At 39.6% G+C, this 26781-nt stretch overlaps 1 protein-coding gene and 1 long non-coding RNA gene across 5 annotated transcripts in view; one reads left to right on the forward strand and one right to left on the reverse strand.

Moving 5' to 3' along the window:
* LOC143899646 (uncharacterized) overlaps positions 1 to 26781 on the forward strand; it is a 249144-nt gene that overhangs the window by 166896 nt on the left and 55467 nt on the right. For all 3 annotated transcript variants that reach the window (XM_077410063.1, XM_077410061.1, XM_077410062.1), the window contains exons 4-6: positions 18375 to 18513; positions 20279 to 20343; positions 23827 to 24078. In XM_077410063.1, the coding sequence (XP_077266189.1) occupies positions 18375 to 18513; positions 20279 to 20343; positions 23827 to 24078 (456 nt within the window). The remainder of the gene's footprint in view (positions 1 to 18374; positions 18514 to 20278; positions 20344 to 23826; positions 24079 to 26781) is intronic.
* LOC143899659 (uncharacterized) overlaps positions 1 to 26781 on the reverse strand; it is a 184015-nt gene that overhangs the window by 56745 nt on the left and 100489 nt on the right. The gene's annotated exons all lie outside the window — the stretch shown is intronic.

The following is a 26781-nucleotide window of genomic DNA, read 5'->3' on the forward strand; positions in this document are numbered from 1 at the left end:
GTCCGCGGAAGAAATTGTGAATAAAATCGACGAAGAAATAGACGAATAAAACAGAGTAACGGACTGCTCAAGGTGGTCTCTTTAATTGTAATTTTACTTTAATTTAAATTGCAGTCATCTGAAAAAATAATTTTAAAAATAAGATGTCTAAATTTTTTTTAACGAGAAATTATCGGGTCAAAACTGACCAAAAAATCGTTGTTATGTATGTATTAAAGAAAAAGAGAGGCAGTTAGGAGTCACAAAATACATATAGACACCACGCAGTATACATTTACGTAATTGAATTTGCAAGTATCAGCGTGTCTTATAATTGAATAGGCAATTTCCCGAGAGCTTACATCGCCAGTACTTTGAAACTAGTATGCGCACCACCTCTGAGGAACATCCTCGAAGCCCTTCAAGGAATTCGAGATCTTAGACAACTTTCTGTAAAGGGCGATATAACTAAGGGTGGGACCACCGTGGTATTTTATTACTCAAACGTGGAGGGAAAGTGGCAGCTGCCGTAGACTCGTATATTACCCTACATGACGTTATTAACCTGTACGAAAATTTACGAATGATAATATCAGCGTTTCACGGGCGAGAGGGCTTTCGGCGAAACGATGACTTTATTTTATTCCTTCGAGTTCTGGAAACAGCGGATGATAATTAGATATGATGTTACGCGAACGCGCGACTGTATCGCGAGGAGGGAGAAAGAGGAGAGAGAAACAATTTTTTAAATAAATTACGTTTAAAATGCAATTTTGCACGCGTGTGTCGCGCGGAGACAGTTGTAAATTATATTAAAAAATTTGCGTTTCTCATTTTCCCGCATACGCCGTATCTATTTTAATGTTGCGCGCTTTCTCTCTTGATTCAATATCTCGCCGCCATAAAGCTAAACTCTAAGTATACAGCCGAGCGCGTTGTTGCCCGCGACAGTTGTTGCGCCGGCAAGTGCTACTCATAGCGTGCCTCGGTCGGGTTGTATCAGGATTCACAGCAATTTTCGCTGATTGCGAACTGTTTCACGGATGCGCGTACACCTGCAACTTGCTATTAACAGTTGAACTCGCGCGAAAATTGGCACGAGTAACGCGCTATTGAACGCCCGGCTATATAGTAGCCATATACGAGGCCGATCCGGGCAGGTTTGCAGGTATATACAGTTGAAAGCGTTATTTGTAGGCACTGGCCAGCTTGACAAATGCTAACATCAATCTGTATTACAAGATCAAAGAGGCCATTCGGTCCTCTAACGAAATCGTTTCCGTGATCTATCCAATTATTTGCAATTTATCGCGGTGAAGCTAAACGCAACGGCGCAAAGAATGTAACTGGTGCAATAAAGAAATTAATTGTATATTTTATGTGAGAGGCACATGACTATCATGTTGCATTTTTACGTATAGCGAACCACCATTATTTCATATATATGTACTTTTTTGTTGAAATTATTTTGCACTTTCGCAATTCACCGATATAGTCGATAGCCGTAACAATAACCTTATTACATTTATCACAATAAATGTTGGAATAAATGATAAATAAAGCTTAATAAAATGCGCCGCAGTAGGTAAATGAGAATATAATTGAAAGTATAATTTGCATAATTAAAATTGAAAGAATGTTACCGCGCGGCATATCTTGCGCGGACGTAACAACACACACCAAGCATCATATATTTTAATTAAATCCCTTTTTCAAATTTATACCGTTGCGGTAGCATTGTTCCGCGCGTATACGCCATATTAAACTGAAGTAGCGGTCTAATTAAATTAACACGCGTGCCACACACCGCGGACAGCGGCACAGGACACCGCTCGTGGGGCCTCGAGTTCTTTATGGTATCCATAACACAGCTAATAAACTGCCATTAATAGCGCAACACTTCGGCCAAGTATCCACGCAGCCCTTTGCGGAATTCGAGAACTCCTGCCGGACAATTCTCTCTCTCTCTCTCTCTCTCTCTCTCTCTCTCTCTCTCTCTCTCTCTCTCTCTCTCTTTCTCTCTCTCTCCCCCGGTAGGGTCAATATCATCGCGGAAGGGTTCTCTCGCCGGCATTTTATTGCTCAAATAAGAGTCGTCGGGAGTGGGAGGAATGAAGGACGAGAACGGAGACGGGATCCTTGGAGAATAAAAAATCGATGGGCCGGCCCCGTCCCGAGAGCCCTGCGCGCGTACATTTGAACAACGGTAATCCGCAGTCGAATGGCAGACATTCTGACGGATGACGATCGCGCGATGAATTGTACGAGGAGCGTGTCCCGCGCGCTGGAAAACTGCAAGCGAAACGCTTTTGTCGAACACTCCACAGCCGTCCCTAAAGCTCTGGACGTATCATTGGATTGAATTGTCGGTCGGGACGAATTAACATTTCCTCTTTGTCGAAGTCGCGCGCTCGGCGCGATTATTATTAACTAAGCTGTGTAATTATTAACTAACTGACAAAACGTTATCCGCGGTTAAAGCACTCAAAGCTAAATGGGACATTTCGCGATCGTGTCATTACGCAAATTATTACTTTCAAAGTAATGACACACTTTAATGTCCGCTTGATCATCCTGCTCTACAATCCTAGTAATTTTGTTGTACAATGGTACCTTCTTCGTTCAAATGTATTATTATTGTTATTGAAATTGTTAGAATTAATTGTAATTGTAAGAATTGCCACGAAAATTGTGATAAAAATAATTATTACAATTTATGCTTAAAACAATTATTTTGTCGAGCGAAACATTTTACTTCAATTCTATAGGTTTTTGGATAAAATAATTTTCTGTAATGTATTTTTTATTATTACAGATTACAGAATAATTGTCTTATGTCGAATGACAATGTTTTGCCCGAAGCGATATATATAGTCTTTAATCTCACAATTCGCCATTGCTATTCTGTCATTGTTATTAACACCTGTACTATCGTGCAATACGAGCTATAGCGAGAGCAATCGATCTATTTCGTGTATATACCACGGTAGGACCCATCTTTCATGAAAATGACGGTGTAAATCACGCTATCGGCTATTAAAACAAGTATTGTAGTAGAAACGTCCGTTTATAATCGACCCTCCCCGGTTTAAATATACTTATTTCTTATCACCGAGGCGATGTTCCACCTCGCGAACGTGACAGGACTTTAATAAAATATTGCAGCGCGCGAAACCGCAGCGCGAACGAAAGCGCGCTCGAATGCTGAAATAAAGGCTCGCGGCCCGAAGAATAGAGACGCGTGGTCGCGGGGGAAGGGAGAGAGAGAGAGGGAAAGAGATGCTCCGGGGGATGAGATAAATTGAAAGAGCTCTCGAAGTTGTCAACCTCCACCGCTGGTCGATTCTCGCCAACTTCGCCGACCACATTTCTCTGTCTCCGCATTCTGCAATAACGCGTTCCGCATGTATCTGTGGTATCTGTGTATGTGCTATGGGTGCGTATACATGGCTGGTAGGTGTGTATCTATACATAGCGGTGTACACAATATTCACGTAGGCGCGGGTATCCGCGTGTACAAACGCACAGCCACCGAGCGTACAGTTTTCGCCGCGCGCCCGGGCGGTTCGGTTATTTATTTATTTATTTATTCAGAACGGCTCGAACGCTCGTCACTTCATGAATACAATATTAGGCGCTTCCGCGGCTGTATTTCCGAAGATTCCGCAGAAATCTTCCATTCCCTCTGTCAGACTTTGCACGAATTAAGTCTTATACAAATCTCCTCGGCGTCTTTCTCTCTCTTAAAGTACAGTCGTCGAAATTAGTAGAAGGTTAACACACGTTCTATCCTTTGCAAGATAAAATATTTTTCTTTTGAACTTTTTTTTAGTTTAAAAACTTTATTCTCAAAATTCACGAGTAATTGAAAATTGCAACAACGCTTAAAATATTTTATTAAATTTAGCTGTTTTAAATCGAAAGAGAGCGGAATTACGTCGTATCTGCTGTTTTATTAGCGAGAATAAATTATAACAACGGTTATCGATTTTATCGGGATTTTATATGAAATTATATAATCCTTTGCACAATAGATAATTAAATATTGCACAAGATTTGGATATGTATTCAAGCATTCACACACAATAATTAAAGAGAAACACTAACATATTCAAAGATATTCTCAAAAAAGTCCATCTTCGATCCTGAATCGTTAAGAAAATAATTCATTTTTATTATAAATAATTATATTGTAGGTATAACCGATATAGACCTTTTTTATTTAACATTTTTGTACTTGAGCAAAACTTAATTGTATTTGTAAGATAGCACTTTTCGGATATTTTTTCGATATATTTATTGAATATTCTTTCTTCCATTTTTTACATCTTGTTTTTTAAATATTGCGGGTTTACTCCAAATCACTGCACATATCACCCGCATTGCGGTATAGATACATATATATTATATAGTCGTAGCGCATTGTCGAAACCTGTCAATTCTTCAGGCATTTATACCCGCGACTGTACCAATTTTCTCGCTCTCGCGAATGCCTCTGGGATAAAGTTTGTGCGGGTGCAAAGTCAAGCGGCTTTTCTTGAATTCCATAACGAAATCCGTTCTTACCACTCCTCAGGCGGAAACTTCGCAATTCCGACTTCGATGACATCGCCGCGGGACGCCCGCGTTCATGATGCGTTCCACGTGCGTAAATAAAATTTACAAATAAAAAAACGAGCATTGCTACAAATGTTGATAGACGCGGATATTCAGTTTTTATAATCCGAAAAAAATAGCGCAAAGCGATACCGACTTTTGAAATAATTTATAGAATTAAAAGCAAATCGCGCTTTCCGAGTATTTGAAATCAAGGATCAAACAGTTATTTGCTTATCCGTCGAGGGGTAGAACTCATTGTCAATATACGCGATACGGCGTTCTCCTTTAAAACCGCGATTCGTCATCGCATTCAATTTGCCGTCGCTCGATATTACTTCGATTTACATTACGCGGTCGCGTCGTTTTTTAATATTTTGCCCGTAAAACGCTTCGAAGAAACCAAATCCGGTAACTAATTCAAGAGAGATGCAAAAAGGCCGAGTTGTCCCGGGGAGAGACGATCCTCTGTTGACCTTCGAAATGAGTTTAACCCGAGGGTGAGGCAACCTGATTGCTACGTCGATTGCGGGCAGTATAATGAAAATTCTTGCATTATCGGTCTCGAAGGACAGTTAAAAAAAAAAAAAAAAAAAAAACAGACTGAAACTGCACTTTGTCTGGATATTTCTGATCTTATTGCTTCTACAGATGCCGACAGATTTAGAGCACGATAAAGATTTAAAGTTGAATTGACGATGAGCGTTAATTCAGAATATCCAGATGAGTAATCGGCAGAAAAAGGAAAATTTATACCTTTAAGATTGCATCGAATATTTAGTTGCGTATAATTGTATAGAATTGGGTCTTTTCTTAATTGATATTCTTTTGCGGCTGTCTTGGCAAAAAGCTTTGTTGTGACTCCGATAACGATAATCAATCGAGGGAGGTCGAAGAATATGTGATCTGCCTATTTTTTTCAGCACAAACATCAGGCATTAATTGACGTATGTGTTTAACTCCATACTTTGAACTTTATTTGCATATTGAAGTATGGAGTTAAATACACGTTTATCGCGTGTTTAATCGATTTTATCTAAAATATAGCGTTTTACCAAAAGAAAACGCTAATTGAGAAAAGTTACTAAAATTCGCAAAAAAAAGTTTTTCTATCTCTTAAATTCCCCGTATAATTCTTCAACTCGACAACAAAATGCACTCTTTCGCAAAGAAAAAAATTGAAAAACTTTAAAATTAAGAAAAACCCCAATTCTCTAAATAATTATTATATTAGTTGTTTTCACAGACAGAACACTTGAAATAAAAAAGGAAAACTGATCGAAATTGGCAACAATTGATCATAGCCGTCCCAATTATATTTATCTAGCTTTCCATGCACACGCGCGCTCTGACGAAGACATAGATTGACGAAGAAATCGGCAATAGAATTAATTCGCGAAAATCCGGGCGCAACTTACAGATCACAGCCGCGCAAGTGAAATAGCGCCAGGGAAATAAAGCGACACTATATAAAATTTTGTTTCCGCGAAAGGAGCGTTGCAAGAAGTCGTTCGAAGTCCCGCACTTGCATTGTACTTCGCACTTGGCGCACGAATATGAAAACCGTGGGAGATTTTCGCAGCCCGCGAGAAAACTCATCTTTAGAGGTATTTACTTGCCGAAATTTCGCGTGTGGGCGTTTCGCCGACGGTATATATAGCTTCGGCGTCCCGCGAGGATATACGACGAATATAGAAGAGGAAATATATCTTCTTCGGTGTATGATTAATCAATATAAAATTTATAAAATTAATATATATTAATAAAAATGTTACGCGCTATATAACGTAACATTGCAAATAATGTGTGCGGATAATACGCGAGTGAGCAACGAAAAATATTTCCTGTTAGGAGCCTTAATAATTTCTCTCTCGAGGAAAATCGTATGACATATCGCGCGGCATGATTTTAATGCCCGCGAAAGAAGAAGGATAAAGAGGTTGTAATCTTATACGCTTTTGCTAATACATCATGCAATATTTCTTTCTCAGGACGGCAAAGTACATGAAATATGACGTACGTGCTTTCAACGTGCCTTTTTTCTTCTTCAAGATTACATCTTGCGCGTACTTGTAAAAATTTCTGAAAGTTAAATTAGTGTACGTGTCAAATCTGTATTATATATTTCTTTTATGTATGAAACATTTTATTATGAAATTTCTCTCAATTATATTAATCATTACATGTCGAGTCAATTACTACAGACGCAGGATAGAAATATATATGTGTATATGTAAAACTCAATTTTTTTTAAAATTATTTTCTGTATTATTTTCCCGCACGCAATGTAGCGAGCGGCCAACGTTTTTTAACGCGAATGGAAAGGGATATGGAGAGAGGAGAGACACAGAAGAGAGATAAAATTGGAGACTTTGAATATTTCGCCCTTGGGAGCAGTGGCCATTTTACGCGCGCCATTTCAATCTGTGACGTCGTCATCGAGAACGAGCGCGCGTTGTCCCTCCCTCTCTCGCGTGCTCTCGATATAGAGGAGAGAGAACTTCATTTTTTTTTAATCCTTTTTTCTTTCTTTCTTCAACGATTCGTCCCGTCGGAGTCGGAGTCGCGAGCGCGCGCGCGCGCACACGCTGAAAATTAAAGCGGCGATTATCGAATTTCCTTTTCCGCGCCATATCGCACCGAACGGATTGATATAATAAGCCATACGTTTAACTGAGGTGTTTGTGACAAATACCAAAATTTTTCGACCGACGAACGTTCGTTAAAATCTCGCACTGAGGTTAATATCGTAAAATCGCGATCACGGCTGTCAGATAAAAAAAAATAATGAACGCGGCGATACAATATGTATTACGTTACTCGATAAATTATTAAATTTCTTTTTACGTAAAATGCAAAATCGCGCATTCGCATTCGCACATATCCGCGCGATCTCGTCACTGTCAAATAAAAAATAATGCGCGCAGTGACACGAACTGTATTTTACGTTACTAAATTATCGAATTTCTAAATAAAGATATCACACAGGGCTTTTTGAGCCCTTTTCGCGCGACAATTTTATGAAATATGCTTCGGCAGTATATAGTTTAAGGCACGTACTGAAAACGATGAGAGCGCGCTCGTCAATATTCTGTAACCCCGATTATCGGCAAATGTCTCGCGCGGCCCATTGACACGCGCCGTATCGGCGGACAAAAAAGTGACTGACGTTTCTCGATTGGTAGCTGCGAACGCAGAAGTAATCTGCACGTTCGGCTTTTGCTGCGGAGTTAAGTGTTGACGCCGTGCGTCGCGGCAACGCGTTTCGGTCCGGCCCATTAAGCATTTCACGATACATTAACATCAAGCGGTTTCAAGTTGATTATCACGATATATACTGATTCCCGAAATTTGAAAGCGATCGCGCGATGTGTGAGGATATGGATCGCGCACCCGGGAAAGCAGAGATTTCATAATTCGGTTGAGACAGAATTAAATCGTTGATCCAGCCATTAATCGATTGTTCCGCAACGAGAATTTGACGGATGATGGAATTAGAGCAGGATTTATTTTTAACGTTGGCAATAAACAGTTTTAGCAAATTGAATTTCAGGACTTTAAGTAAACGATGGAAAATCGCTAATATTAATTTTAAATAAACGATTTCCGCTTCATGAAAGTTTTAGTCTGTAACGCAGCTACCAAAATACTTTCTCCACTTGGAAAACATCTAGAGAAACTGCTTAATTTGAGATATTACTTGTATTTATAATAAAAAAGCTCTTATATATTCTTTGTAGAGATTAACTTTTTCAATATGTGGCAACAAGATTCCATTTGTTCGTACGTCATATCGGCGAGTACATTAGTTATCTCCAACTAAATGCACGATAAAGAGAGTGCGTGGTAAAAGAAAGCAAGGCTGCGATGAAGAAAGCTGCAAGCGCAGCAATATCAACTTTCGTTCTCGTAAAACTTTCCAACTGTGACGCTTGACAGCTGTCAATGAAAGGGCGAGGACGGTCGCGGTTTTCCACCCTCGGTCACCCTCGCTCTCATTCCAGGGACTGTCAAAGTGTCAAGAATCCGCGTTGCCATTCTTCGCCCCCTTTCCCTTTCAATAAAGATAATCAGCTGTTATGCGACACGGCGCGATGTTAATCACAATGGTAATGCGGCTATTTTACTACCAAGTTTGAAGTTTCTCGACTGGACTTTCCTATTAGCGAGATATAATTAATAAACTTGCAAAATCATCGTATATTCTCATTAACTCAACTTTTGAAGTTATAAAATATTATTTGTGGACGCTTTCTATTTTTTTTCCTCGGAATATATTAACAATTGTCGATATTTGTGTAAATTTTAAATGTATAAAGCTATATAAAGTCGCCTATTTTTAAAACAATCCTAATTGTCGCGAGCAGTGTAGAATTGTTGACGCGCGTATCTTGCTTTCGGAATTTTTGCTCAGTTACGCGAAATTAATACTGCTTTCAGAGGTCTATCGGACGTTTCGAATCGCTTCGCGTAAGCTCGATACTTGTAGATTGTCTCGCTATGATTGCAAACGCGCTCGACAAAAAGCGGATTGCCGCGTTATCTGCAGCGAGAATCGATGCCCGGCAAAATTGTTGGGACACTTGGACAGTTATTCAGTTAAAGTACGGGGGGATACGCAATGTTAAATTTCTCCGAGCACCGAGTGCGTACGTGCTAATTACTCGCGCGCGGGGGGAGGGGGGGGACGAACGCGATTAATACCCGGCCATCCATTAAAACGTGCTCGCGCAAATCTATATTCGGCCGAGCGAATATTTTTTTTTTGCTGTTACCGATCGTGTGCCCGCGTTTCCGTCCGAGCGGCAGATTTTTCCGTTACGCCGACAACGAGGACAATAACGAGATTACGTTACGTTCGATTACGCGCGGCGTTACCCGCGTGTCGTCTTCCCATTCGCGCGTATATCGGTTTTTTTTTTCCCGCAGCAATTTTCCAATATTTCCAACGCGAAATTCGTATCAGATGCAAAACTCCAACAAAGTCATACGCAACAAAAATACTTGTGGCGCGGACGCGTTGCTTGCTTGTCCGTCGGGCATGGCGCGCGCGCGCGCGCGGAACAAAAATCTGTATCATCAGAAATAACCGCGGTGATTGTGCTCGTTTGGCAATATCCGCGCGCTCGATCTTTGTCCTCTGCACACCAACGTTTTGAGAGAAGAATTTTGTATTGGCCTTTTGAAAACTGTGCCGGTGACTGACATTCATATATGTATCTTTTACAAGCTGAAATATTGCTTTATTGAGAAATTTTTAAGGGAATAGGTATTGCACGCTTAGCGCGCGCAGAAATAAACTTTTTTATCTCTCTTAGTTATCCGGATTTTTTAAATTGCCTCGAGTCTTTTTCATAACGCGAATACGTTTTTCGTTTGGGTTGCTCTGTATATAGATACGAATAACGAATAGATTAAAACCGGTGTATAGCTGAAGTATTTATAATTGACGCGCAACGCAGCTATCGTGCGCGTAATCGTACGTTAGGTCACGCGTTCCTGTCTTAATCAAGGAAATTTCGCGTCCGGTCGCACGACGGTCGCTTTATCGAAATAAGGGGGCGCGTAACATCGGCGTACGTTGTCGCGAACCATTTCGGAGGGTGACTTATGGCCTCGCGGGGGTCGTTTACTTCCACGTCGAAAGGGGGAGAAGACACGGAGAGAACGGGCGAGAGGAGACAGCGCGAAGGTAATTTAGCATCCATGTGAAAACGCATCTCCTTAAGTTCGCCCGATATACGGAACGTTCTTGCTCTTGTGTTTCGCGGCAGCTCTCTTTATCGATTTCCACAGCTGCACACCTTATTAGGTCCAGCTTTCGATTGTGAATCAAGAGATATCTGGGCGAGATATCCGTTCCTTTTCCGTACCGATAAATTTTAAGTTGTCATTTAATTCAACGAAATTATCAAAGGAATTTTTATTGCGATTTCACCGTACTCGCAATATCTCTCTGCTCCTCTTGGAAAATATCTTGCTTACCCATTAATCTCCGGCATGCTGACGTACATCTTTTTCGAGAAATATATTGCGATCTCTCGCAAGCTTCGTTATCCCGGCGCTGCAAAAGGATAAGTACGGGAAATGTAATGTCCGAGGGCGCATATTTGCAACGTATAACATACATACATTATGCGTTTTAAAAACTTTTTGACGTACATCCGCGTATATCCCGGTCGATATGCAAATTCATTTAGAAAAGGTAATTTGTATAAACAAAGTTAATATTTAGATAACGTGCACGCTAACGGGGATTATTTGGTAGCTGCATTTAAAACATAAAAATATACGTTTAATATTCGAGTTAGCTTTTTCAAATCAACTGAACTCCGTAAAACGGATAAAAAGCGTTGTAAAGGCGATGTTATAAGGGGATTATATGAAGAAATTCAACCTTTATACAGTCTCAATTAGATTCCTTTTTCAGATATTCAGCAAACTCAATTTCCCTACATTCGAACGAAGGAATTTTAAATAGCTTCGACTAATTAAGAGTATTATCATCTTCCACGTCGTGGACAGGGACAAGGGCAATCTTTTGCAATAAACGAGATCACTTCCGGCGCCGTGATTCTTCTCATTACTGTAGCAATTATTCTTGTCGCTATTGTCCTTATTATCGTTGTCCAATTGGACGACACGGGTCATTTCGGGGTGAAAATTATACAGGCTCGCGAGGGATCGTTACCCGCGCACGGCTACGGAACGAGGAGGAGCGTGGGGGGGAAGGAGAGGGAGGGGAGATGGAGATGGAGAACACAGTGGAAGAGGGCAGGGTGGGTAAGGAGGTCGCGACGAAAGTAATGACTCGTCCGTGAGAATAAAGCCCACATAATTTTGCGTTTCTCAAATCCGCGCTCGCGCGCTACTGCGGGCCATTCGGATCGTTTAACGAAAAATAATGTCGGGCGTCGGTGTCGAGAAGTAGGTCGTCGCCCGGCCGCCAACGTTGTCGGGTAACAATCGCGATATTCGAGCCGAAAAGAGCGTCGTCCGTCATTCTTTGTATTCGATGTAACGATGTGACTCGTGTGCGAGCGAGCGACGACGGGGTTTAAATCGCGGTTGTTCGAAGAGGATCTGTCGATTGTGTCGAGAAGAGCGTTCACTTCCTGTCGATACGTATCTCTGAAAAATAAACGAAAGCGGCAATGTCTTTATTCATATAAAAGGTGCACGCGCGTATAAAGGACGCGCGATACGAGACGTCACGTCGGGTCCGGGTGAAATTTCGGTGATAAAAATTCCTCGACAAACTCGACTCGTCTGCCTTTACAAGCGAAACCTACCGCGCCCTGTGTACGCACACACATATATTTAAATGGAATAATAATTAAATTATATACGTGTGTAATATGGAGACGTAAAATATTTCAACAAACAACGGAGACCAGCGGAAGAGTTTCTTACGCGACAAAATTTCTTGCACGATAAATTCCTAATTTTGCTAATTTCCACGCGCGGGAATTCCAACTCCGTCACTGTCGCTATAATAATACACGGCGATTGTTCTTATGCTTATCGCTTACGGGAGCAACGTCGTCGAAACACGGTTATTTGTCAACGAAATTATGTCGCGCACGCGTAACGTTTTGTCGGCAAACGTGCGCTGTTTTGAGGGGTGAATTACCGGTTCGTGCGCGAGGGATCATTGTACGCGCACAAAAGCAGGGTGCGGTAACCATTGGACGGTGCGGCGTGTAGAGAGGGGTGTCTCGGGATCTCCGGAGGGAGTAGAGGGGAGATAGAAAGTAATGTCCTGTCTGTGAGAATAAAGCCCACTTAATTGCGTGTCGAGCACACATAAGAACGTTTCTCAACTTCTCGCCGCTACAGCGATCGTAACTTACGCGGTAAGTAACGTCGTCCGAATCTGGAGGGACTCGAATAAGCTCGCGTGATGACCCCGAAAACAGAGAACAATGGCATTTCGAGAATAGTACGCGTAATACGTACGCCGCGGGAAAGCCATGAATAACGTTGGACCGTCAGGATTTAATTAACTTGCCAAAAGAACGTCGAAAAAAGGTATTTCCTTATTTTTATCTAAAAAGGCTGTTTTGAGTTATAAAATTACTTAATTCTATTGATCGCGTATTTTTGCGTGATATAGGTATGGCACGATCCTTTGAATATAAATGCTCGATAAAAATAAGTGAAATGTATTACCGAAAACTAATATTGTAAAGAGATTTATACGTCCATTTTTAGTTATTTATTTTTGCAATTTTTAATTTTATTATTCACTTGTCATAAATTTTGTTCGAAAATCTCATCGCTTTTATCAATTTCAAAAGAGTATAGCTTTCTTATAAAATATTTCATTCTCTATCTTGTTAATAGTAATTTATATCAATCCCATGCTATATAACCGAGAAGACCTGAATAATTCTGTGAGAGATATTTTTCGTGAACGATCGCTTTAACTTTAAAGCGAGGGAGCTCTGATTCTGTAGCTTCGTCGCGCGTATAAAGCACATTCTTATCGGCGTTAGGCTATAAATAGAGACTCTGCTACCTGCTATCCAAGAATCACTAATAATCAAAAGTAACGATACGGCGTTATTTATTACGACGAAAGTTTTATCGTTATTTCATCCGCAAGTTAGCCTACTCACAATCTCTATTCATCCTCCCTCCCTTATTTTCTTTGCTATCGATAAAGTGTTCTACATCACGGTATTTCAAAACTGTAGCATATCCCGACCAAAATGTTATAACTATAATATTTCAAACACAATGAACAGATTTAACAAACAACGATCTCAAGTAGTGCAATAATTTTCTTTTTTATTATCTATTAGAATATAAATTTGCAACGTGCGGTTTATTATACAAACTAAAAGTTCTAATCAAATAAATGTAATTAAATAAATTGTCATAATTCGATTCCTTGTTATTACGATTTATTCAGCGACATATAAATCTGCAGAGATCATCCACGAAACTGAGAAGATCATCTCGACCATTTTTTTTTACGCGGCTATATTCGCGAAAACGAAGGAAAAGTGAAATCATAGAACGTTCGATACAACACGAGAATTGCAGTGTCGATTCATTCCCTTACTGCTCGAAGACGAGATACTCCGTACGTCATGGTAACCGAGATATGTGTAGAGGTACACATATCGCGGTTATGGATTTCAATTTACCGATATCCCAGGCTAGATCGACACGCGTATATCGACGCCGATATCGATTTTGTCCACTCGGTCGGAGTTTTCCTAATACCGAAACCGGCGGATACATGTAACCCGGGCATGAAGCATAAATATAAAATTTCAGGGCATTCCATTTCGCCGGTGTGGTCGAAAAGCTCCCGCTCTCGCCCCTTTCTCCATTCCACCGCCATTCTCCGGCATGGAAAATCTTTTGTTGTGCTAGATTGACCGAGAGCTCGCGCTCGCGTGTCTCGATTTATCCGCCCTCGCGATCGGAAGAAGCTTTGTTAGCGCGTCACCACCACTTTTAATTGCTCTTTAAAACCCGTAACGTTCAAAGCCGAAGATTTTGGCGGAAAATCAAAACCGCTTTTATAAGCGATGAGATTAATTGATTGGCGATATACAGACGTGAGCTATAGAGACGTTTTGATTTTTAAAAATTGATTATTATTGCAAACAGCGGGCAAAACGATTTAAAAACAGTTTAATAACAAAAAGGCTAATCGAAAAAATTCACGTAATTGTTAGATTGTTAGGCTCGTTTTATGTAATGCAAAGAGTAATGTGATAAGTAGGCCAACAATACGAGCTAAATAAAAGAATGTTATAAACTAATATGATAATCAACACATAAATATAAAGAATTGATAATATAGAAAATCACTGTGTACATTTCGGCTTTACTTAGCCTTCTTCAGCATCAAATTCTTAGAAATATAAATTAATTTAAATAATAATTATAACGGGAAAAATTAGAACGGCGAATATTATTTGTCGTTCGTTCGTTAAATAGATGGTAAATAGAATTGAAGAGTTGTAAGAATAATATTTAAAAGAAAAGTTTCTATGAAATTCACGTAACGTTCGAAACCTGAACAGCAAGCTCGAGTTATATCCGCTGCTTTTTTGCCCCAGCTCTTTTCCCGCGGTTTCCCTTCATTCTCCTCTTCCTCTCTCGCGATGGTGCTCCATCATAGTGGGCGGCTGGTGCGAACTGTGATTACGGATTTCGAGTCTCGCCCGTGGATTTTATAGCCCTAGCGCGACTCGCGGGATCTCACCCCTCGCGGGTACATGGCGTCGCGTTCCTCGACCTTCGGGAGTCCTTCTCTCTCATTTCTCTCTCTTTCCCCCTTTCCCTCTTTCTCTCACCCTTCCGCTCGTCGCGCCCGGGGAACGAGGCAACGTGCGGCATACGAACCGCGTGCAAATAAATAAATGCTTGGGGTGGCCGCCGCCGACGTTAAAACGCCGATTGGCGAGGGAGATGAATGCGAAAGAAAGCAGCTGACGAATTCTGGGCCTCCCCCCCCCCCGCGCGCGTCGTATCGATCTCCATTTCGCTAAACGCACCTGTACCCGTCGTTCTTGAGTGTTCGATGATTTTTTCATCGCGTATAATCAATCTCTCCTTTGACCCTCCAATTACTTCTGTTTGCTATATGAATGATGCAAAATAAACAGCGAGCGACGGTGCCAGGTTAATCCCGTATGTTCGTTTGTTGTAAAATACATACGTAAAATTTGTTTTACGGATATGAATGTTTTGCCGTCGTAAAACGCTGTTGTTTTAATAAAATACATTTCTCTTTTCTCTTATTTTTTGCGAATACTCTATATTTATGTGTTGTAAACACGAGATCCAGAGATAAAAATTGACAAATTGTTAAATGCAGTTTGCAAAAATTAGAGAGTCAATTCTCTCGAGGAATCATATTTTGGAAGAGAGTGAATGGCAGGATTTCTGGACAACTTTCATGCAGCAAGAGCAACGAAACACGCGGTGGATCTTCGCGCGCGCGCCTTGGCTTTCTCGTTTATTTTTATATAAAAGCCTTTTTAAACTCATTAAGAAACGCGGTCTCTCTCTCTCTCTGTTTCCTTTGTACAGAATAAAGAAGAGGAGCGTTATGTAAGTTATGTTTGTGCAAACTATAATAAAACCTCGAAGACTTAACGTGTCCAACGACCATTCGTGCGCGCGCGGAAACGAGGAAGGGAGGATACTTTAAAAGGGCAATCTCAACATTCAGCGCGGGGAATTTGTTCGCGCCTTGTTATTACAAATGGCTAGTCAAAATTTGCGTTAGCCGGGCAGAGCTTCGTTCTTGATGGGCCGACTATTTACCCCACGGTCGGGTAAACCATTCAACCAACATTTAACAGTCTCTCCCCCTTAAACAGCTAAAAAAAACCTCTCTTCAATTAGACGAATCAACATCGTGAGTCAACTTTGGGGAAACCATAACAGTCTTGTCCCGTTACAGGGACTCCTGCTAAAATTTCCCTTTGTTACCGCCGCGCGAATCCTTGCGAAAATATTTATCTGTGTTGAATTACTTTCACGCCGCGCCGTGCGCCAAGTTTCGCGTCCGCCTTTCAATTACGCTCGCCGTTACCTAATTAAGTGCATTAAACGATGTCACGGTTATTCGATACGTCTTCACGCGACATTTACTCTTCTTTCCACACTTTTACCTGAAAACTATATATTACGTGAAAATCGTACAGTGTACCTTTGTATAAAAGTTATTATTAGTAAATACATGTAAATTATTGCGTAAATCAAAATTATGAGACTATTAGTTTTAGCGATTTGGTTAGTGCTGCCTTATACATGTAAAGGGAGTTTAGGCAGTTACATCTGATAGGATATTAACGAAGAATACCTCTGCAAGCGAATCGGTGCGGTTCTATGTATAATAAAGTTAAGCTATTAAATTAATATCTGATGTAAATTACATCGGACATACATAGAATGGTAATTCGAATCGAAGGTGAGATGAAGACATTACGCGATATTCCAAGAAACGATTGCTACTAGATTAATGGAGATTGTATGTAGTAATTTCCTTGGAAAATGTGAAATCATAATTATTCGATTAGATTACCATTTAAGTTCGTACACAATTCATGAGATATGACTCGTTAAACATATTACATACATGTATAATATATGTAATGATATAATATGCCTATAATAATATAATTGTTATACATATAATATGTATAACCATTCACATGCGCGCATGTGTAATTACACACACATACACACACAAATTACTGATATAAAGCACTGATTATATCAAGTTTATCGTTCGAAAAAAATAATGCGTTTTATACACTGAGAAAAAAGTTGTTAACTTGACTAAATATTTTCAACTGATTATAATTTTTTTTATTGAAGTATTCAAGTATTTGGGTCAATTTACGTCATGTTAGATTTAATATGTCGTATTTAATTAAAATACATAAATATTTTAATTAAAAAAATAATAACCAGTTGAAAATATTTAGTCAAGTTAACAACTTTTGTTTTTCATTGTCAGTGTATAGAATTATAGGAAAGCGATAAGTATCGTATACGTGAAGGAAAGCAAGGATACATCCGTCATTCCTATTTCGTAATTTTCACCTCATGTTTGGTCCAGACATCATCTTGTATCGCTCGTTCCTCGAAAATGGATTCCTATTCTGCCTCGTCGAGCTCAAAAATACGCCTCGCTATAGCGAATACCCCGTTTCTACGTTCGTTTTCGGTATAGGTGAACCTACGCACTGGAGAACGAGGCACGAGGGACTCCTCTGGATTTCGATTATCGTCGATAACTCGGCTGGATGTATCCCTTCCATACTAGCAGTAGTTTCCGGAAATTCGCCTCGCCCTCGGGATTATCCCGCCTCTGCAGGAATTCCCATCTCGCTACCGACGCTGTGTCTCCCCGATCTCTCTTTCTTTCTCTCAACTTTCTCTCCACTCATCTACCCCTGAATTTCTCTTTTCTCTCTTTTTCTCTTTTTTGATATTTCTACTCCTTTTCCTTCTTATCTTTGGCCTCGGATTCGATTTGTCCTGAATTACTTCATTGGACATATTACATCTCTTCGTTTCTTCTCGTATGGCGTATAGCACGACGATCAGATACATCTCGCCAAAAGTAGAGATATTAAGTAAGAATTTTGAAAATGTGAAGATTATCATATTGCGCGAATACCTGTTGATTTTATCGCGCATGATTTTTAGATTTTTCGTCAAAAATTGAAGCCACTTTCAATAATTAAATTTTTAAATTCGCGTTTGAGATTCAACGTAGATTTTCACGAAATAAGGCCTTGGCATATATATAGAAAAACTTAAGCAGTAAAACGTTAGCAGTAAGAAAACCAACAGTTTGGATTTGTTATCACTGAGAAAAAAATGTTTTGGATTTTAATAAATATTAGTTTGCATACAACTGTGACTCCATTTATCAAAATAAAGAAAATTTTCTTTTTTATTAGTACAGTGAATACACATATAGGAAAGCGCCATATTATGAGATAGGATCCTAATATGAGATGGCGGGGTTTTTTCATGATATAATAAAAAGGAAAATTTTCTTCATTTTAGTAAATAGAGTCACATGCAAACTAATATTTACTAAAATCCAGACCATTTTTTTTCTCAGTGTACCGCTTACGTTATGCTTTAAGTTCTTCACTGTGATTGGCTGATTCGCTTACTGCTTAAGTTTTTTGTGTGCCACGACCCTAAATAATGATGATGAAAAATGTAACGCGCACACATTATTTAGCATATTAAACGCGTCGTGAAACAATTTATAAACCTTGATCTACCTTTTGCCGTTTCAGAATGCTTGTTTCCAGCGAGGTGGGAAGGCACGTGGTTCCAAAGTGGCGTGAGGCAATCAATATTAATATCCAAGAACGAATTATCCACCAAGGGCAGGTGTCTGCACAACGAAGGTGACAAGTTTCTCCTGGTAGATCAGTAAGTAATCCAATTCATTTTTTTCCCTATTTCACGAAATTATATCTGTTATATGAAGTACTTGAAACGAGATTGTAAATGCTTTTGAAAACTTCATATAGGATTATTTTGAAAACAGAATATTTTATTGTGATTTTCTATTGTATATCGACTTATCTTTAGATAACAAATAATAGAATAAAGCACGCTTTTCTACCGAAAATGAAAGATTAAATTAGATTATCTGGATCTTCATTGTTAACAATTGAAAGTATTCTTTGTCTTTGGATATAAAAATTTATAGGTTGTTATTTTCGTTCTCGAATTACACCGTAATAAATAACCAAAAGCAATAAAGGATTAAAATAAATTTTGAACTAATCCAATATCGGTTTCTTCGAGTATCGAAACAAAATAAAAAAGTTATCGATATTATTTATTTACTCGTAACGTGTTCATTTTAACCTCTTTGTGTATCGCAAGCAATTGTAGCGAGACAATTTCTACTCTGAAAATTTCTACCGAGCTATTTCTATATAGGATTCAGATAACATATACAGTTCGTGTATTCAACCGATCAAAGCTTTAGCTGCTGAAGCTAATATGGCGAAATCAGTCGACCGAATAACCCGGATCCCTTTTTTTTTTTTTTATCACGAGTAGCGGTTTATTCAATTCTGTAAAATTGGCTATATCGTTTTAAAAACGTGCAGCTATATACCTTGAGACTTGTTTTAGTTCAAAGAAATTCGATACTTAAGATAATACACAGAAGAAAAAGAAGTGTCAAATCAACACCGATATACTTGTATATACGCAAGAATGTATAATATATCTTGAAATGAGATGATATTGCGTTAAATGAAGAAAATGTGCTTAAATAAAGTCATTTATATCATATTATATAGTAGTATATTAAACAAAGTTTTATATAGTTCGACCAAGAAAAATTAGTTAAAATAAAAAGTTAAAATTCTTATAAGATTATATATATTCTTGCGTACAAGTATATCAGTGTTAATTTGACACTTCTTTTTTTCTGTGTATAAGAAGATAAACCTGTCATCATGTTATACCTTGAATCTTTCATTTAAAATTAAATAATGCTTATTTAAGTAAACTGCATGCTTTTATCAAAAGATAAAAATTGTGCCACGCGGTCTGTATCGTTGACAACGGTAGACACGATTTTTTTGCGATAGCTGAATGCAATCTCTTCTCTCGAAAACGCAAAGAAAAGACGCGGTCCAGAGACGTAATGAGTCTAATGAAGCCTCGACGGAAGCCGAGCTTTTGTTTCGCCGTGTAATGCTCGTGTCACACGAGCCAGCTCTCCAAGTTTTTTGCGAAGATCACTATCAGACTTGTAAAAAAAGTTGCAAAAGAAACGCGCCGTGAGAGACACGATAGCAAAAATTGAACGTCACCGCATCCTTTTAATGTAACAAAATTATACACAATTAAAATACAACGAAACTGTAGTAATGTTGACGTAAACAATTATAAAATTCGCGTTGATTATTGATTAGCAATTACGAAAATCAGATGCTTTTAGTTCTATAAGTAACGACTATTTTTTCCATTCTATGGAGAAGTATTGTTGATGGTTGGTTGCGATTTTCGCTTACATTTTTGACAATTAAAAATGTATTATTCAAATCGTTCCATTTTACATGTCTGATTTCAACACGAGAACGGAATCAAATAGGATAACGTTCTCTTATCGAGGCAACGTGAAATGAAACATGAATTAAGGCAGACCGCCTCGTTCAATTTTCTGTTTCAGGAAATCATGCTACCGTTGCGTCGTCATTCACGAGAAGCATTCCAACGTTCTGCAGTACAAAGAGAGTAAGTACGAAAAAGTACCTAAAAATAAACGCGCCACGTGCGCGGCACGGTGTCGTCATTATTTCGCCGGGTCGATAAAACGATTCGCCGGTGGCCCTCGAAGAGCCGGTTCGTTCATTAGAATGCCGATAATTAAAAGCTGACGCGATGACGGGGTGGGGGAGGGAAGGGAGAATGCCGAGAGTGAGTCGTAGCGTCTGAAATTATTCTTGGACGGGAGACTTAACGATTTTCCGTGTCGTTGTGACGAACGACGGGCGCGATGAACGCCGGAGACATTTAGAAGAAGCCGTTGCGCGAAAACGGTTTCGCTAATTCCGTTCCGCGAGTACCAATCTCGTTTACTGTATAAAAGGCGATCGAGAACAACCCTCCTCTTCCTCACCGCTATGAATATTCGTTTTCTATCTACCTCGTTAATGTGTTCATCCGAGCGAGAAGCGAACTCGCCGAAACATGATAATAATTCCTAACGAAAACGCTGCCGTACTTATTTCACACTCTGCACGTTTGCGCCGGATTGAAGTGCGCTGCGCCTACCAGTTTTCCGGTTAGCGACTGCCGACGCTAATGCAAGTCTCCCTGCAGATTTCTATATGTTAAATAGTTACAAATGGAATAATTATTCAGCTTCATCTAATACTAATTGAAGAAACAATATGGTAACCGTTTTTCTCTTTCGAGCTATACAATCAGTTCCCGCTTTTGCGCAATTATTCTTAAACTTAACTTAATCTTTCAACCTAATCTACGATTCATACATTATACACATTACACTTGGGAAAAGTTTTACAATAATGTAATTTACTCAACATTTTTTAAAGTTTTTGGATTTATTTATTAAATCGGAAGAATTAAATTTTAAACCATTTGTGACGAAAAATTCGCTCCATCTAATTCTAATAATTGAAAAAACAATAGTAACCGTTTTTCTCTTTCAAGCTACGATCAGTTCCCACTTCTGCATAATTCTCAATCCTAACTAATCTTTCATCTTAATGTATACGATTCATATACATTATGCTTAGAAAAAGTTTTACAATAATGTAATTTATTTTTTTAATTAACATTTTTTGAAGTTCCCCTAATTTTTGGATTTACCTATTAAATCGAAAGAATTAAATTAAACTGCATTATATGTAAGATATGTACGAAAAATTCGACAATCTGTATTACACGCAGAGAGAAAAACTCGCAGTGCGGAAACCAGTTATTTTTTATGAGAAACCGCAATTACGCGACGTCGCGAGCTATAATTATTGAACTTTCCGGAGATTGCGACGTAGTTGACTAGTTTCGGTACAACAATTTTGAACAATTCAGAAATGTATCTCCCCCTTGCAGTTTTATCGATTATCGAGCGCGACGATACGAGCCCCAAGAAGTAACCCGAAGTTTCGCCCACCGGATGCGATATAGGGATAGCGCGGGCTACTACTGCCCACGTCCGACTCGCGCAGCTCGGGGTTAGCGAGGAGAAAAAAGCGTATATATAGGTCAACATGTACGAGCGGAAAAAGCGCGACAGCGTCCGCGCTGTGGATCCGCCTCCTACGTCTCGCGTCGGCATTTTTCGACGATTTGTCAAAGTCCTCTCTCCCCCTCTCCTCCTCCCCCGTTTTTCTTCTCTCTTCTCGTCGTTTTATCGGGCTTTAATCTGCATAGTGTCACGCCGCGGGTATACCGTCGCTCGCAGACTGCCTTCGTTGAGCACAGTTTGTCGTCGGGGAAAAATGGGAGAACGGAGACGAAACGCACGCCGCTACTCTCCTATATCCTTCCGGCGCGGCGCGAATCCAGAGGTAACTCAGTTGCGAAACGTCAAAAGCGCGGATGAATGAAACGTCGAAGCGAACGCAATATTTCCACATACGACGTATATTTTATTAAAGAAACGCGAATTTCGCTCGTGTGCGGCGCCAAGGAGAGACTCCATCTTCGCCGTACGTGTCGATAGATACAGGACTTTCTCCATATTCAATAAGTGTGGCGTGCACAATTGAATAAATATCACACGCGACGTACCGTTAATTCGACACCTGAATCTTTTATTTTAGCAACACATCTGTCGCTGCTAAAATATATATTACTAAATAAAATATAATAAATATTTTTTTTTGCCGAAACTAAAGTTGGCGTACGTTACGAATTTCGAACAATTTCGAACAAAAAATCCGTCGAAAAATATTAAAATTATAAGAGAAGCTTCAAGAGATCTGAAAACTCGGGGTTGCCGCCAATAAAGAGGTAGACCGGAGACAAAAGTCTTTTGCTCGATTTTTCGCTGGCCGCGGGTAACACCTGCGTGCAGAAAAGTTAAGTCTCTTTGTGAAGCGAAGTCTTTCGCGGAAGCTTCCGCCGCTTTCCTGCCTACCGGCGCGGCGCGGCGGGGGCCGCGGGGAAAGAAATCGGAGGGAAATATCCTCGGTTAAACTTCCACCGCGGGTATATGAACTTGCTACTCAGGAAAGATTCGTCATCGTCCAACTCGACCTGCTTCTTCCTCTCTTCCGCCTCCTCGTCCTCCCCGTCCTCCGCGTCACCGGCGATATAAGAACTTTCCGTTACCCCGGCAAAATTTTTATTAACGTCGTGATTCCCCGGAGGATAGTCCCCCCCGTAAAAAGAGATGTAACTGCGATTATCGTTGGCTCGCTCGAAAAATGATACGTATACGCGCCGTAGCGAGAGATTTGTTGCCGCGGAAAACTTTTCCGTGGGCGAAGTGAAGCAAGTAATGGGAAATAGGACGACTTGTAGGGGCTTTTATTTACTTTACGCTGGTACGAGTGATACGTTATCATCAGCGAAATCCGATAACGGCAATATTGCGTTCGAGAAAATTGAAGTTTTCACGATGTTACACGGGAGTCCTAATCGTAATCTCTCGAGTCGATCGTAACAGTATCCCGTCTATAGAATTCCTATGGACTCTCTTGGCCGAATACGAATGCGGCTAAAAATACAAGCTCCGAATATGTCATCTAGGTGCATTTGTCGCAGAAAATAACATCGCCTACTTTTTGTATAACTATCGAAGAAAATGATAATCGTAAGAGATAATTGGATTTTTGTCATGAATTATTCCCAAGTGGTTTGTCTTCTGACACGGAAAATTATGACTTTATACCGCCGTGCCTGGCGATAACGTTTAAAACAAACGCGCTAAATATATTTAACGTATCTCTCATTTATAATACATAAATTTTGGGTCTTTTCATTGAATTATTTAACATACCTACTTCTGTCACTCTCAACGCCGCGGTTTAATGCACGATGTCACATTTCCGGGTAACGAATATATACGTTTCGGGAAAATTTGGGTCGCTGATATGAAACACCGGCCGGATATAAGAATTATTATTAATGTAGGATATATTGTGTGTGTGGTGTGTGTGTGTGTGTGTGTGTGTGTGCGCGCGCGCGCGTGCGAGATAACGCAACCGGGACGCGCATTTAATCTCAATTAATTTTCTCTTGCAGCTTTTTGCCACAATAGGAACTCTCTGGCGTCTCTCTGCTCGTATATTACGGGGGATGCGCTGCTATACTCCATGTTCCGCGAGGAAGCGCCCCCCGTCGCGTGCCCTTTTCGCGGCCCCATGACCTTTTCGTACAACCGCGGCCACGGCACGTGCTCGAACCCGCCGAGCAACGTCGACACCTGTACAGATGACAGCAGACTTCTCTTCAAATATCAAGCCTGCCCCGACGTACCCGCTTCGGAGAGCGCAGGTAAGATACTCCTCGGTTTATCGGAAAGTGTTGTCTGCGTTTTAAGCAGTGTGTCTACAATGAGAATTTAAAACGTAAAATTTAAGCTTAAGCCTTAAGCCGTAAGAAATTGATCAATCACGGTCGAATGTGAGAAGGATACTCGACTGTGATTGGTCAATTTCTTATGGCTTAAGGCTTTTATCGAAATTTCGGAAAAACTTAAGACTTATTAAGCTTAAATTTTATGCCTTAAATTCTCATTGTAGACTTTACAAAAAAAAAGCGCAAAGTGCAGCCAAAGGAAAAATCCATGCACAATTTCTAATTCGTCTAAAAAACAAGCTACAAATTATTGTTCGGCCTCTGAAAGACAGAAAAAGTGTGAGTAGTAGCGTGATACCAAGCTTTTTCTTTTTTCTTTCCTCGCGTATTATTTTTCACCTACGTATTCTTTGACAAATCTGGCGTGCATTTCGTTTCAACAAAAATATTACCCATAGCTTTTCCGTTATATATATATATATATATATATATATATTTCAAAGATTAAAAGTCTCTGTGTTTTTCATAAGCTTCACACTTTCATACTATTGAAAACACGAATATACATGTAAATTTTTTGTAAAATTTAGTTTACAACATGTGTACGCTTTGCAACACATTCAGGATGCGTCGAAGCATTTGTTACTACGAATTATGCAAAACGCGATAATCGTATTATTGCAAAATTATGCAAATACAGGTTTTATAATCTTTACGGTTCTTTGTCAACTGCGTGCGATACTTTACATAATTCGTCGTAACGTAATAAATGTTACGACGTGAAATTCTACTTGCCTTCCATGCAGAAAATACTCTATATTTTTGTATTATTAGCATCAGCTTTAATTTACCTGTAAGTTTATTTTTAGAAAATTGAAATTAAGAGGTCCATTAGTTATCGAGGCAGATCTTTGTTTAGCGTATGTATATATCTACTGTTCAATTGGTACAGTTTAATTTGAGTAGTGCAACTTATTAGTTCGATTGATACCTCATACGCGAGCATGCAGTCACTTCAGCGACTCCGGTAGACAGGCCTGGCTATCACCGGTTTGTATATCTTGCGCGCTTCAATTAAACGCTCGTTATTCGATGGATTTGCATTTAATAGCGCGGCACAGCGAGATTAAATTTGTAGTCAATACGGGGTTTATATGTCTATTTTTGACCGACGTGTGTTCAGTTTAATATATTGCGGTATAATCGATACCGCCGATAATCCGTTTCGAAGCAACGGTAGCGTTGTCAATTATACCAAGTTACATTGCAAAATGTGTGGGCAGCGTCTAAATATTCATCAATCCCGTCGATTCTGGGGGCTGCTATTAGGGGCCGTTATCACCGGCCAGATGATAGGGGATAATAGAATAGAATATTCATTTCTCTCCGCGAATGTCCTTTTGATTTAATAATTTACCGCGAAAATTAACAAGATACTCGAGTTTGACGAAGTCAAAGTCAAGATTTGTTCATAAAATTGTGTGTTTTACAAAACGATTTGCATTTATATACGTACACTGCAATTATGTGTATTTCGAGAAAAACATCAATGTACGCATAATTTTCGTTTCGTGTACAACGTAGTTTCTATTTTATCGCAAAATCATAAAATACGAATAATTTTTTTCCAACAAAAAATTCATGCTTCTTGCTCGTCTACAAAGGGAATAATAAATTTTTATTATTAATCAAAGAGTGTTGTGATCCATCACGCTATGTAGAAGAGAATTCAATGCTGCAATTTGGGGAAGCCATCGATTTTATAAAACTTTGGAATATCTGCGTATATATCGTTGATAACAGGGCGGATTAAAAGAGTCTATGCACATCATGTAAATACGGTGGACGATGTGAATAAAAGAACCGACCGGCGTTCGTGTGCGGCTTTTATATCCTGCATTTTCTTCCATTTTCCTCATCGCGTTTGATCGGATTTACTTTCGATGCGCTTTGGTCCCGCGTTTTCAAACACCCACTAAAATGGAAACGGTTTTGTTCGAAATCTAACCGACGAATCGCACCTTTAACTAGCGCACTTTGCGGGGGAGGAGGGGGGAAAAAGTGATTGCGAGTCGGTCAGGCGGCAGATTTTTCAAAATTAAATCGACGCAGGGGTATTACAGTTCTTTTATCCCGAATCCCACTATTCACGCGAAAAGGGACGTCGTTAACGCCTTTCGGTTCCCCAGCCCCGACAACCTGTTGAGAAACCGATTTATTGAGCGATGTATCATCATTGACGAGCGCACAGCGCGGAATAGATAAATTTTTATCCACTCGTTTGAAATTTTTTATAATTCGATGTAGCGATTTAAGCGTCTCGCGTAGAGAATCGGTTTTCATCGTTCAACTGGTATGGTGTTTCCGAATTTTGTGACAAGTAATTTTTATTTCCGTAACTAACGAACAAACATGCCACCTTTGTTCACTGTCGAATCGATTTCATTAAAAAAAAAAGAAAGGCACAACGCGTATTTGTATAATTATTCAAATTTTGTAACGCTGGAGACAAATATTGTTACCAATAGTTTTCAGAAAATTTGATATTTAACCCTCGTTGGTCAAAGTATCCTCCCAACCATCTTTTAAACATCTGCATGCTGTTTAAAAACTAACAGGTTAAGTGGTTCGCAAAAAATTCTAGAATTAAAGTTTAAACATTGTAGAATGTATTAAAAA

Source organism: Temnothorax americanus, unplaced genomic scaffold (assembly GCF_048541705.1).
Source record: "Temnothorax americanus isolate GAGA-0224 unplaced genomic scaffold, ASM4854170v1 Scaffold28, whole genome shotgun sequence".
Classification (NCBI taxonomy): Eukaryota; Metazoa; Arthropoda; class Insecta; order Hymenoptera; family Formicidae; genus Temnothorax; species Temnothorax americanus.